At 36.1% G+C, this 13,759-nt stretch overlaps 1 protein-coding gene across 2 annotated transcripts in view; it reads right to left on the reverse strand.

Moving 5' to 3' along the window:
• The window catches only part of LOC123312610 (breast cancer anti-estrogen resistance protein 3 homolog), a 146,121-nt gene that overhangs the window by 130,617 nt on the left and 1,745 nt on the right, over positions 1–13,759 (reverse strand). Inside the window, exon 1 of one of the 2 annotated variants that reach the window (XM_044897135.1) lies at positions 5,595–5,797. The exons of the other annotated variant lie outside the window; for it this stretch is intronic. Coding sequence (XP_044753070.1) covers positions 5,595–5,602 — 8 coding nt within the window. The 5' untranslated portion in view covers positions 5,603–5,797. Of the gene's footprint in view, positions 1–5,594; positions 5,798–13,759 lie in introns of those variants that run through there. 2 annotated transcript variants of the gene reach the window in all.

Genomic DNA, 13,759 nt, shown 5'->3' on the forward strand with positions numbered 1-13,759 from the left:
ATTATTACATCAATGTATTAAGATGAATAGCCACAAATACGCGCAAGTTGCCCTGTAACTTGTTTATTCATGTGAAGTTCATCTTAACTTGAAACTGCCTTCAATTCATTTTACTTATATTGATGCAAGATGATTTTTGTTGAAGAATTTAACATTCTTGTAATTATCTGTTAATTCCTTCGGCAGATACCCATTCTCAACCACTGCATCATATGCATTTCATCTTCGAGTTAATATTTTTGAAATCTACAAATGATGTAAGCCAAAGAAGATAACAAACATTAACTGTCCTCAAGCTATTATACTGATCTCTTGTATTTTCCATGCAAATAACTGGATTTGGTATGACTTCAATCAGTTTGTATAAACTTCAGTTATGTTCGTCACATATTTTCAGAAGAGATTCGACATTGTGATAAAATACGTAATAACAGAAACTTTTACGTAGAACGGGCAACATAGCGTTGATTTAAAACCCAAAAATGTTTTGACAAGCTTCATAACCCCACATTTTCTTACTATACAGAGTGAAATGTGTCAAATTTCCATGGCCAACCGACTGCTAAAATAAAAGTGAATGAAGTATACAGATAGATCATAGAAACGAAATTACATGCATTTTCTATCTTCAGTAACTGAAACAATGGATAGATAGGATTATTGGAAACGGCCGTTAGTGGTTAGTTCAAAAAAAGAAAATCTTACGTCAGAAACCACTAATTTATTGAGGTTTTCATTATAATTCACTTCAATCAGTTCGTCATCTCGGAAAGTCAGAAATTTTTTTATTCATCAAACGTACAAAAAAAATTTAAATTTTTCTCATTGAAGAACAAATATTCATTCATGTAATTCACTTTCCGAGGTGAAATCATCTGCTGCCATATTTTCGACGAAAGTGAAAACTATCGTAATATTCGTAACTTCTACTTTTCGTTAAAGTGTTCTGGCAACAACCAACATTCTGGTAGTCCTTCCCCCTTTACGCCTTATACGGATGGTGAAGAAGTCCCGTGGTATAAACTCCTCAATTCAATACCTACTTTGTGATCAAGGAAAATGGCTATCCTGTTATATAGCAAAGTTATGATTAGTGTTTATGTAATTCATCTTGTCAGTTACAGTTCACAGGAAGATCGGCCTTGCAACTTTCAGTTCTGCCCTGTATACCATCAAATTCAATTGAAATTCCTGCAGACTCGACATCAGGTGATAAACTAGATGAAATAGGCTACAAATAGACAACAAAATGATCAAAATCGATGGACACCTTAAAAAGTTATTTCAAAATGAATTCGGTGAACATTTTGTTTTTCCGTTTTTTTTTTTGTCCAGGAGTGTATTTCAACATATGTGAAATCCATACACAAGATACTCACTTTGTTAAAGTTTTTTGATGATAGGAATATGCACTCGGTGAGCAAAAGGCGAAGTTGCCAGTGTATAGAATATAGAAATAAGTTTCTGTATGAATAAATTACCGTACATGTTGTCAGAAATAAATAAGTAATTGTTGACAAATTGCACAATTGAATTAATCGAAGATGTAACAATATATTTTTCTCCACCACTGCATGTGTACAAATTGATTGACAGGTATGAGAAACATTACCAATTGATGGTAGTGAGACAAAAAGCCAGAATGAACGATATGCGCATTTAACTCAATGCCTATTCTGTTGGTAAGTAATTAATTTGTAATCACCGTCTGCGTAGCACAAAGTTGGCAATATTGATATGTGCTTGATATGTGTTGTTCTTCTTTTACGTCCTGTTCCTTTAGCTCCTTGTTGTCAGTCAGGTTGCAATTATGGGTGGCAATAATTTAATGGAGTGTTTCTTCTCAGTTGGAGTCAGCGACCGATTGACATTGTTCAATCAATGATGGGAAAATATAACTACCGTAAATCGAACGCAACATGCAACCAATTTTTTTAATCGTTCGAACATATTCAGCCTGTTAAAAAACATAGCTATTTGAATCCGCAAAAGGTTTAAATTTTTATTTTGAGTGATATACAGAAGAATGGTGGCTGTTTTTCCAATGAAATTCTGCAAACCTAAATAACCAAAAGCGTAAGTCGGTTCTGCCGACCTACAGACTCCTACAGAGCCGCTGTTTCGTTCTCACTGGCTCACTTTGTATATTCATCAATGGAAACTTTTTATAAAATTCTAGATATTAACTATAAGATGATGAAATTGTTTCTTTTATAACCGGAAAAAACATTGTAATCTCCTGAACCTAAATTCGGCTGAATGAAAATGATATTCGCACATTTGGATAACTGATGATTACCAATATTGAATTATTTGCTAATAAGACACTGTTGAAGCTATTTCCGGTGTAACCCGAAGTGCCAAAAACATGAAAAAATGTTGGATTTTCTCGGTATTGTGGAGACACTTAAAATCAATTTCATGAATTCTCGGTATAAGTTTGTGTGAGGTTGAGATATAGTAACCTTGTATTGGGATTAATGAACATGACCGGAAGTTGAAACTTCTTCTCTAACTTGTGAGAGCATTAATTATACATACAGATATTTTTTATTTTTGAACATCAAATTACTCGAAAACGGCGCATTATACGAGAAAATATGAAGAATACTTTTATTTCACGAAACGTTCAAATATTCATTAGATAGCGCCCAACAGCTATGTGAAGCTGGCACCCCCAAATGAAAATTTTTAAACCAAAATTTCAGGGCCGTTTTTCCATCGTGTTCCATGATTGTCCACCTATTTTTTTCATTTGTCCAGGCACCATTTGAGAGATATGGAAAAATAAGTTTTTTCCGTGCAATTTCTGAGCAGCTCAGCCAAATTGCGAAAACGATAGTGAAAATCGTTTGTCTAACGTTAGTACACTTTTGTCCACCCAATTACTTTATTTGTCCACCCACAGAACCATGCAACTCTTCTTGTAATAAATCTGAGAATTTCATCCATCTACATAGGTGCAACCGTTCGGTCTTGACGAATTTTCAACTAAACCCAGCGCTCTCAGGATTTTTCGGAGGTCAGGTTTCGAGTCGTTTATCTCTCAAAAAAGGTAACCGTAGATAGAAATGTGATACATATTCTGAAAGAACAACTCTTCTAGTAATAAATCTGAAAATTTCTTTCATCTAGGTGCAACCGTTCGGTCTTGACCCAGAAGGGTTAGGTTAACCCAGAAGTTTCAGGATTTTTCGAAGGTCAGCTTTCGAGTCGTTTATCTCTCGAAAAAAGTAATCGTGGATGAGAATGTGATACACATTCTGGAAGAGCAACTCTTCTAGTAATAAATCTGAGAATTTCATCCATCTAAGCGCAACCGTTCGGTCTTGACGAATTTTTAACTGAACGCATCTTTTTCAGGATTTTTCGAAAGTCGTTTATCTCTCAATAAAAGTAATCGTAGATGGAAATGTGGTACATATTCTAAAAGAGCAACTCTTCTAGTAATAAATCCCAGAATTCCATCCATCTAGGTGTTACCGTTCGGTCTTGACGATTCCTTAACTGAACCCAGTAGTTTCAGGATTTTTCGAAGGTCAGGTTTCGAGTCATTTATCTCTCATTAAAAGTAACCGTAAATGGAAATGTAATACACATTCCGAAAGAGCAACTCCTCTAATAATAAATCTGATAATTTCATCCATCTCGGCGCAACTGGTCGGTCTTGACGAATTTTTGCCCAGAAAATGCACCGAAAAACCTATTTTTCTATATGTTGACGGTGCCTGGTCAAATGAAAAAAAAAAGGTTGACAAACATGGACCTACGGTGGACAAACGACCCTGAAATTTTTGTTTTAAAATTCGTATTTGGGGGTGCTAGCTTCACATGGCTGCGCCCAACTTAGTATCAAGAATTTGGAACTTTGAATTTTTGGTATTTTTTGATACGATAATGGTCATTATAATAAAATTGGCAGACGTGGGTGATGATATCCTGTGTTCGAAAAATATTCATCAAATAAATGTAAAACTATATTGCGAAATTCATTCCATTTGATAAAACCGTTTGTAAGATTGAAGTTGAAATAATTTTTTTTTGGTTCTTCAACAGCCTGTATCTTTTAAACCGAGCAGATTCGGAAAAAAATGGTATTGAGCAAAAGTATTTCTTTTGACCTCAAAAATCTACTGTGGGAATATTTGTAGGAGTCAAAGACTCATCCTATACCTATAGCCGAATTTTAGGTACCTTCATAACCGTCAAAGATAGAGGATTGCGATTCTCGCAATAGTTTTTGCACTGATATTATTTGGAATTGAAAATGGCTAAAGCAGAATTTTAAGCTCATTTGATTTTTCAGTTAAAGGGTGGAATGGAAATGATTTCATATAAGACGAAACACTATGGAAATGATTTTTGCATAGTTTCTCCGACCCCTTATCCTCATTATTACAGGTTAAAAATAACAAATAACAAAATCTTATAGCACTTCATTATATGGTGCATTTGTGAAATACTGGCCAAAACTTCTGTTGAGTTTTAATCCATTCCGAGAAAAGTAAAGAAATTATTGAAATTTCGTAAGAGAATGCCTTTCGATTCATAGTATACATGTATGACAAATTTCATTAAAATATTTGAAGTGGTATTGTAGATATTGATAATAAATTATTTATTTTTGAAGACTTTACCATCCTGTATCTCAAAACGTAAGACGTTTAGGACATATGTTCATATAAAGTTTTTTTCTTGAAATGGGCCCAAAAATCACCCCCATAAATATTGACACTCAATTAGAAAACATCCTGTATATTCAAGATATGTATTAATTTCTGAGTCAGAAAGGTCTTCTGGGTCTTAGTCCGGAAATGCTTCGTTTCCAAGATTGGATTGATGTGACTGATACTTGATGAAAATATGGTGCATTTATGAAATACTGGCCAAAACTTCTGTTGAGTTTCAATCCATTCCGAGAAAAATAAAGAAATTATTGAAATTTCGTAAGAGAATTTAATAGGAAGTAGTGAAAAAAAAATTCAAAATATTCTTCTCACAAAAAATTATTTCGAAAAAATCCGAGCTGTTGCTTTCAACACCTATAATGATTAGGGGTTGAAATGTTGAGAAATTTTAGCGAAAAACATCAATCGTATTCTTTACATATTATGCGGAGTTATATCACTCAGTGTTGTTCAGAAAACGAAAAAAGAATGAAACGTGGTCAACAAAGTCCTTCGCATTTATTCGAAGATACTCTTTATTAATTCTTCTTCTTGATATCATTTTTCCTACAACTTTTATAACTGTCTGAAGTGCGAATTTGATGGTTCGTTACTGGAAAATGATCATAGTAGTAGAGTATTATTGAAACTCAACACTAGGTTCAGAAAGATGCAACATATATTTCAAAATTACATTGTATATCTACCTAATCATCTACTTTCTTATTCAGTAATGAAAATTCGGTCGATGAACATTTTCACTTTAAATAATGACTTAACCAGAAGACACATTTAATAAGATACATTTTTACATCTGGAAGAAATTATTTTTACCAGAATATATTACTTGGATGTCAGCAATTTCGCCGAATTATCCCTACATATCGAATCGCAAAGAAATGAAACGAGAAAGATTTGATGACTCACATCTCCATCTCAGGTCCATCTGTCGCACCAGATCCACGGCACAAGCACAAGCACCAGGTCGCGCACCTTACGGTTTTCGCGGTCCTATCGGGCGAGAAAGGTCTCGAAGATATCGCAATGATAACCGCCGATACGGACAAGGAGACGGCGACGAGGTCCTGCGGACAGCTGCGAGAACGGTGAACGTACCGAGAGTGCCATCATCGTCGAGTACCTACCCGGCTGGAGTACTGAGACCGTTCCTACCAGTCGACTCCGAAGAAGGTTTGAAAAAGACAAGACGGGGTCCTTCGTGGAGCAAGAAGAGGAATCCCAGGACGAGGAGATTCAATCTCCTGCTGAATTTTCAAATATGCGATTTGAAGATTGTAAACCAGCAACTTCTAGACACCCCGGAAGCGATTCACATTTCCTTTACCTGATAACTGAAATCAAGAAGCTTTTTTTTTCTAATAAATCAGTGACATAATCTTATCGGTCAATGGGTGTCGGAAGTTCTTGAATTCTTTTCCTTTTTCTTTGATTCACTAACCTCTTTATCTACAGGGTAGAATTTCAAAACCTAAGGGTACTGTAACGGTACCCGAAGAGCAGAATCATAATTTAGAAAACCAGACCTGTTTCATTAAAATTGCGAACATATATTCAGAATAAATTTCTGAGTCAGAAAGATCCTCTTGGCCTCCGTCCGAAAATGCTTCGTTTCCAAGATACTGGGCGTTGAATGTTTTCCAACACAATAAGATTGGATTGATATAATTGATACTCGATGAAAATCCATAATGGAACTCAAAACACATTATACGATTTTCGAAAAATGAGTTTTTGAACCTCGACACGTGTTTCGCTATCACAAAAGTTTACCTTCACCCACCTGAAGATGCTATTGTGATAGAGAAACACATGTCGTGGTATAAAAACTCATTTTGTGGAAATCAAGTTCAAGTTAAACAGAAAAAGGGACAACCCTAATGTTTTTGGATGTTTGAGTTCCGCTATCCATGGGCAGAATACTGGATTCTTGGAGAAGGTCATTTTCAGCAATTCTTGTAATTTGAAAAGCTCTTCGATGTAAAAATTTCATGGTTCGATTGCTCTACTCGAGTATTTTTTTGAATAACAAATGGTTTTAAATTTTTTCTCAAAAGAGACTCTTTTTGTTCAACAACAAAAAAGTTATTTATTGTAACAAGATCCAAAAAGCCATCCACCGAGGTCCTTCAGTTGGAAAACAAAATATGATACAGACAAATATGTAAAATAATAACATAGAATCTACTTTGGGTGGAAAAAATATAATCTGACAGTTTTAGCAAGCCGAAACAATATAAATTGGCCATAAAGGTAAAAAAAATCAGTTTTTTTGAATTGAATTATCTCCTTCAGTGGGCTTCAAATCTTTTTCGCATTCATTATAAAAGTTGTAGAGCATAATATTTTCTACAAATTTTGTCCTAAGCAATTTTTTATACGTTCAAACGTTTTTGAGATATATGGCGATAAATGCGAGGTGTTCAGCGATACATGCTGAAGCGAAAATTCACTCGTTGGAAAATAGTACATTCTAAGGTTCAGTCAGAGACAACACTAAAATTTTCGTGACTAATTTCGAAATTGTCATCATAGAAATACCTTGTCATTTTGACAATTGGATGAATGTAGATTAGACTGGGATTCTACATTGACCTTGCCCTTTCGCATGTGTGGCTCCTCGTCCTTATCGCCCTCTAACTCGAGAACGCTAAAGAGTACCTATGTAAAATTGCTTCAGACGAAAGTTGTATAGAATTTTATTATCTACAACTTTCATAATGAATACAAAAACGATTAGAGGTACAGGCAGGGAAAATATTCGAAAAGCATTTTTATCATCTTCAAGTGTCAGATTAAGAAAACCCCCCCTGATTAGTGTCAGATTAATTGGTCAACACCTCTACAACACCGAGATTAACCATCTGTATGAAAATCTGACACGCTCGAGTATGAACAAGTAACGATTTTTTTTTACATTTTCAAAGGACCGCTGTGACCTTTCGTCACGTCCAAATCGTCAGTCCCTTGAAAAGTAGCTTCCTTTGGGTCCAATTAACATATCCTCCAAAAATCTGACACGCTGGAATTTTTTTTTTTACCATTTTCAACTCTTTCGTACGGCCAGCCCCACCGCGCAAACTGTCAAATAAGCATGAATTCATTATCAGAGACACGTGGGGCATATACAGTATCTTAATCTGACACGCTCGAGTATGTACACCTGACGTTTTTTTTTACATCTTTAAGACCCTGCAGACGCTTTCCCCACCGCTGAAAGTGCATACATCATAGAACCTTTTTTTCTTTCTACCATTTTTCTTCAAAATCCACTAGGTCTCCACGACGCTCGAGTAAATCCCGATTTATCATCGTCGGCTCTCCAACTATTGCGATAATGCTCAATTATTCATCATGCACACGAACACTGAACACTGAAGAATATGCTTTATATAAACTTCTCGAAAGATATTGATGTTTTAGGAAGATGCATATTTTCCGTAATATCTTATTTAATATGTTTTCCAATAAAGTTCATAAACTTATAACAATCATGTTATAGGAACGTTTTCCGATTCATAGTGAAGCAAGTTTTTATCAAGTTTCATGATTTTTTATCCATGTGCGTCAGAAAGCGCATTTCAATCATTTTCCCTTAAGTCTATATTTCGTTTTCAATAGGATCAAACGGTTCTAAATGAAAAGTGAAATTTTCATTATGACAAGATAACTTTTATCAGATGATGACAACAGGTCGGACACAAGTGCATGTGGCCAATTCATTCAACATTAGACAGTGCAAGTGTGATAACACGTTCACACTCATGGTGGTGATTTGCCACTGGAATTGTTCGTCAAAGACCCAGAAGTAGTAGTCCATGTGCTACCACGCCAGTAGAAGACCGTTCTCGTACTCTTTTGGTGAGAAGGCAGCCTCTCAGCACTTGCATAATGGCTGGTCAACGACTTTGAGATTCCTCAGGTACTTCAATTTTCCTAAGCATAGTCAAAAACACGTCCTCATGGGCTTAATCTAACACCGAGACGCTTTTTAGCAGAGTTCCACTCACTTGCGAACACAAGTCACTCCTTTGTTCAAAAAGACCATCCTTTTATCTCAAGGAGACAATGATATTACATAAATAAAGTTATCAATGCATCAAATCCCTGCATCTGCTGGCGAAAATGTCGTTTTTCTGGATGATAATGAACTGGTACATTAATCCCACCTGGTGAACCTCCTAAAGAAAACGAGGGTATTGTAGCATAACTTCCAAGATCCACTGACCTAATTTCAATCGAATAAGCTTGGCACCAATAAGAAAGCGCTTGATGCCTTTGCTGCTGGAAACGCTTGAACAGCTCCGAGACCTTTGACACAACTTTGGCGACAAATTGGGAGGGATTTTTTCAATAACTTGATGAAAGGATGCAGAGAAGCTACCAAGCGATTATCAATGCTCGTAGAGGTCATACTTCTTGTTAAGGTTGAATAGAACTATGAATTTTTGAAATTTCTGTTTTTGGTGAAATTTTATACTTTTCCAAAGGTTGTAATTTTGTTACTGTCAAAACACACTTTCCTTGAAATCTTATTACATATTTCAACTTGAAAAGCTCAACATATAGGTAAATACATTCAAAAGGAAATTGGGTTTTCCTGACGAACAATTCGATGAAAACTGTTATTTACTGCTTCTTAACATTTTCTTCTTTCTTTTTCAGATGGGGTTTCGATATTGAAAAACAAGATGAATTTAATTTCTGAGAGATGCTCTTTGGCGGTATGTGCTGGGGTGAGTTCACGCTATTTGAGGAAATGCGTGCTCTTGGGGTGATTGTTTCGTCCCACTGCTAGGGTCGGACTCATCAGGTAGGTTAATGAACCCTAGCAGCTACCTACGACAATCGCCGAAGCAGCGTAGTTTGTGCCTGCTATAAACGCCGGTTACGTCGAGGGTATCGAGTTTTGCGTCGCCGGTGGCGCCATCGTTTGGCGTATGCTGCACCGCAATAGACGTATAATCTACCCTGTGATCGCAACCGTCGTGCGCAGTGATGCCATCGTTTGGCTACCCTTGGTACCATCATGGTGAGATGAAGTATTCCTCTACCATGGGTACAACTACGCCGCCACAGCTCCTCAATATGAAAAGTCAGCTTTTTGTGTAAACTATCACTTATCACTTCACTACACTACTCATGCAGAGAGATGGAAATTCTCCATAAGCTTTTGTGTAATTGCTGGATTGTATGATACCCTGTTATACTAACTGCGCTGCTGAAACTATTTCATCTCATAGCCATGCTATAGTTATATTGTTATTTGATGTGAAAAAAATTTATAATTCATATTGAAGAGAATATACAATATATGTACAGGTTGTATTCAACAAGAGTCATACCAAATTCAATTATTCCATCTACGATAGTTCTACAGGGAAAATAAATGGAACTCATCTCGAGAATCGTAGTGATGAATTTTATTGATCATGTATTCTAGGACAACCGGCATATTATTCTGAATTCGCTATTGTTACACGAATGTCGAAACCAGTTCATCCTAAGTAGCCATCTTAAATTTTCAGATTATGCCACATATTTTATAATCTTGGAACCTAAATAACACCTTCAGTCATTCTATGTACTTCTATAGGTACTAATGAATAAAATTGGAGTGATTGTTTGTAATTTACTAATATCCCCATTTTTGGGTAATTTGCACTTTATCTAAGTCTGACCAACTGTGTCAGAGAGTTGATATTTTCAGGATAGGAGTGTGAGTTTCAAATCTTCGAATTATCGTTTAATTTTTTTGTCCTAACATTGCCATAACGATTCAATTGAAATGAAACTCAAAGTAGGAATACGAAGACTTTGGTAACATAATGGGGGAATCCCATCAATCGAAAGGAAAAAAATTTGAAAAAAGCAGAAATACTACAAGAACCTTTGAAAAGTTATTTTAGAGTCAATTACTGGTTTCCAACTCGAGCACTCAGGCAGATCTTTGGAAAAAAAGTTTTTTCTTCGAGGAAGCGAGGAGGAGGTCAAGTTCAATATTTGTATATGAGGGGGCTAATCATGTCCTGGCGGATTTTAGAATACCTGTAACTCTAAAACATAAATTACCATCACAACCACCATGGTCTCACAAAAGGGCTGATACAAACACTTCACTTACACTATATAGAAAAACGAACATACACCCTCTCATTATTCAAGGAAAATTCAATGAATTAATGGCCAAACATGAAGATGAAGTAATAGTATACACCGATGCCTCCAAGTCAGCTGAAGGAGTTGGATGCGCCTTCCTCACACAGTCACATACAAAAAAATTCAGACTTCCAACAGAATGTTCCATATTCACAGCAGAACTAGTAGCCATCTCGAAAGCACTGGAACATATTGAGGAACAAAACATTGCCCACTCTGTCGTGTGTACAGATTCATTAAGTGCTATTCAAGCAATTCAAGAGCTCTACTCGAGTAACACTATGGTGACTAAGATAACAGATCTATTGACATCCTTGTACTCCAGACAGAATAGCTGCCAAATAGTTTGGGTTCCTTCACATAGTGGCATAGATGGAAATGAGAAAGCTGATCAGGCAGCAAAAGAAGCAATCTCTTCAGTAGAGGAAATTGATATGTTGGCCAATTACGATATGAGTAACACCTACAAAACCTTTATAAAGAAAAAATGGAAAAATATTTGGCAACATCAAAGGTCCAAACTTGCACTCATCGACCCAACTATATCCAACCTAAATCCTATCACCCAACATAAAAGAGACTTAGTGACCATAAGACGACTCCGAATCGGACATAGCCTTGTATCTCATCAACACCTCCTAGCAAAGGATAACGCCCCAATATGTACTACATGCAACACCAATATCACCATCCGGCACATTATAACAGAATGCAGCATGTACCAGACCCAAAGGAATCATTTCAATGTGAACATCAAGATGGAAGAAGCTCTTAAGATCAACACAACGGATATCCTCAATACTTTAGCTTTTATAGAGTCTATCAATGTGAAAATTTAATTGTAAATAGTCCCCTAAGTCATACATGTAACAGTACCAAAACCGCAAATGACCTAGCTGTCGAAGCGGCAAACCTATAATAAAAAAAAAAAAAAAATTCACGTCAGTGAGTCAGCTTGCAAATTGTTCATTTCAGATTTTTGACAAAACTAGCAAAAAGTAAATCATTGACGACTTTGATCCGACTAATATAAATCAAGTCCGAAAGTTTTTCAATTTCCATTCAAACATTTCGCAAAGAATGAAATCTCAGGACCAATCTGCGGGATCCCATGGTTCAGATATCCGCTCCGGATTAACCCTCAAAGTCGATTTATCTCGCAGCTTCCATCCTACGGTATTAATTAACCGTTCATTCTCGACTATCCGTTCTGCAGCATCTCTCCTTCTAAAATACGCCAAGAAGAATTATGAACTCGGACGGCTCTCTCTGGCGTTTGATTTTTCATTGTGATGGTGTACGGAGTGCTATAATTTATGCGCCACATCCTGTTGCGAACCCACCAAGGGATTTGATCTGTCGTGGACTTTGGGACTTGCCTGGGACAAGGACAGGGGCGTCACTTGGAATTCTTGACCGATAATGTCTTCAGCGAGCGTTCCTATCAAGGATCATTTCCTCTTGATTATGAACTTCAACTTTTGTGAATAAAAGTACATACAGGAAGGTCCAACGAAAACTTAACACCTCGATTTTCCGAAATGAAAATGTGGAAAATAGCTCGGACCCGTCATTTTCCGATTCGAGGGGGAACAACTTTTTTCATCCCCTTAACATCCTCTAACGGGGGTGAGCACAACCCCTTGATTTTGAACATGGGTGAGAGCAGTTGCGATAACGTAGATTCGGGTGACTTGGGACGATTGTTGAATTGAACTTGTCATATTTTCAAAACGATGACCTATTTTCATCTAAAAAAAAAGCTTAATGACTCAGAATATTAGATTAGTATATAAACCATGCTTCAGAATTCGGATATAAGTTTTGAAAAAAATTAAATATACTTGTCCCAAGTCTACCACCGAGTTGGGAAGTTTGGGACAGAAGTTAAAATCTATTGATTTCCCAACTCTCAAATGAAATGTGACTTGGGACGGTGTATAGTTTTATAAAAATTAGAGTCTGTGATTACATAGGTAACATTCAGAAAATAGAATTTCCTTCTCATCAGAAAATAATAACTTTACTTTTAACCACCTGTAAAGCTGGCGGGTAGATGTATTACCATCAACTTCATCCCCCTATTGCTGTAGCGAAGCCTTGTTGTAAAAATATAAGTAGAAATCCTTATTTTTGTGAAGGTAATAGTGTTACCTTCCCTCATCAAAAGGTAATACTATCTATTTCAACCTCCTGAAAATACCATTGCGACAGCGATTCACGTGTGCTAGTAGGAAAACTAATGAAAATCGTTCGATTATGGATTTTTATTGGCATCATCAGTACAATAACAAGTAAAATTTAAATAGTCGAGTGGTAGCAACCTATAAAATACCTGATACCGTAGATTCGGGTGGCTTGGGACGATTGTTGAATTCAACTTGTCATATTTTCAAAATGGTGACATATTTTTATCGGAAAAAGAGGTTCGAATATGCTTAATGACTCAGACTATTGATTAGGATATATACCATGCTTCAGAATTCGGATATAAATTTTGAAAAAATAAAATATACTTGTCCCAAGTCACCCACCGATTTGAGAGGCTTGGGACACAAATTAAAATTTATTGATTTCTCAACTCTCAAATGAAATAGGTGACTTGGGACGGTGTATAGTTTTGAAAAATTAGAATTTGTGATTATAAAGTTGAAATTCGGTAAGGAAGTTAAATGATCAACTCCCATTACAGCGAAAGTAAATATATAGCAACTCAAATGTAAAAAAACTAAAAAAACAAGGAACTTTGATTTCTTTCATTCTTTAGTGATTTCTTTGTGGAAATATCGTAAATAATAATATCCTGCGAAAAATCGGCATATGTATATCCTGCTTCCAATGCGCCGCTTGTATCTATTCGGCATTGTCCCAAGTCACCCTATGAAACAACATAATCAATGAATGAGATCCGTGTT

Source organism: Coccinella septempunctata, chromosome 4 (genome assembly GCF_907165205.1).
Source record: "Coccinella septempunctata chromosome 4, icCocSept1.1, whole genome shotgun sequence".
Classification (NCBI taxonomy): Eukaryota; Metazoa; Arthropoda; class Insecta; order Coleoptera; family Coccinellidae; genus Coccinella; species Coccinella septempunctata.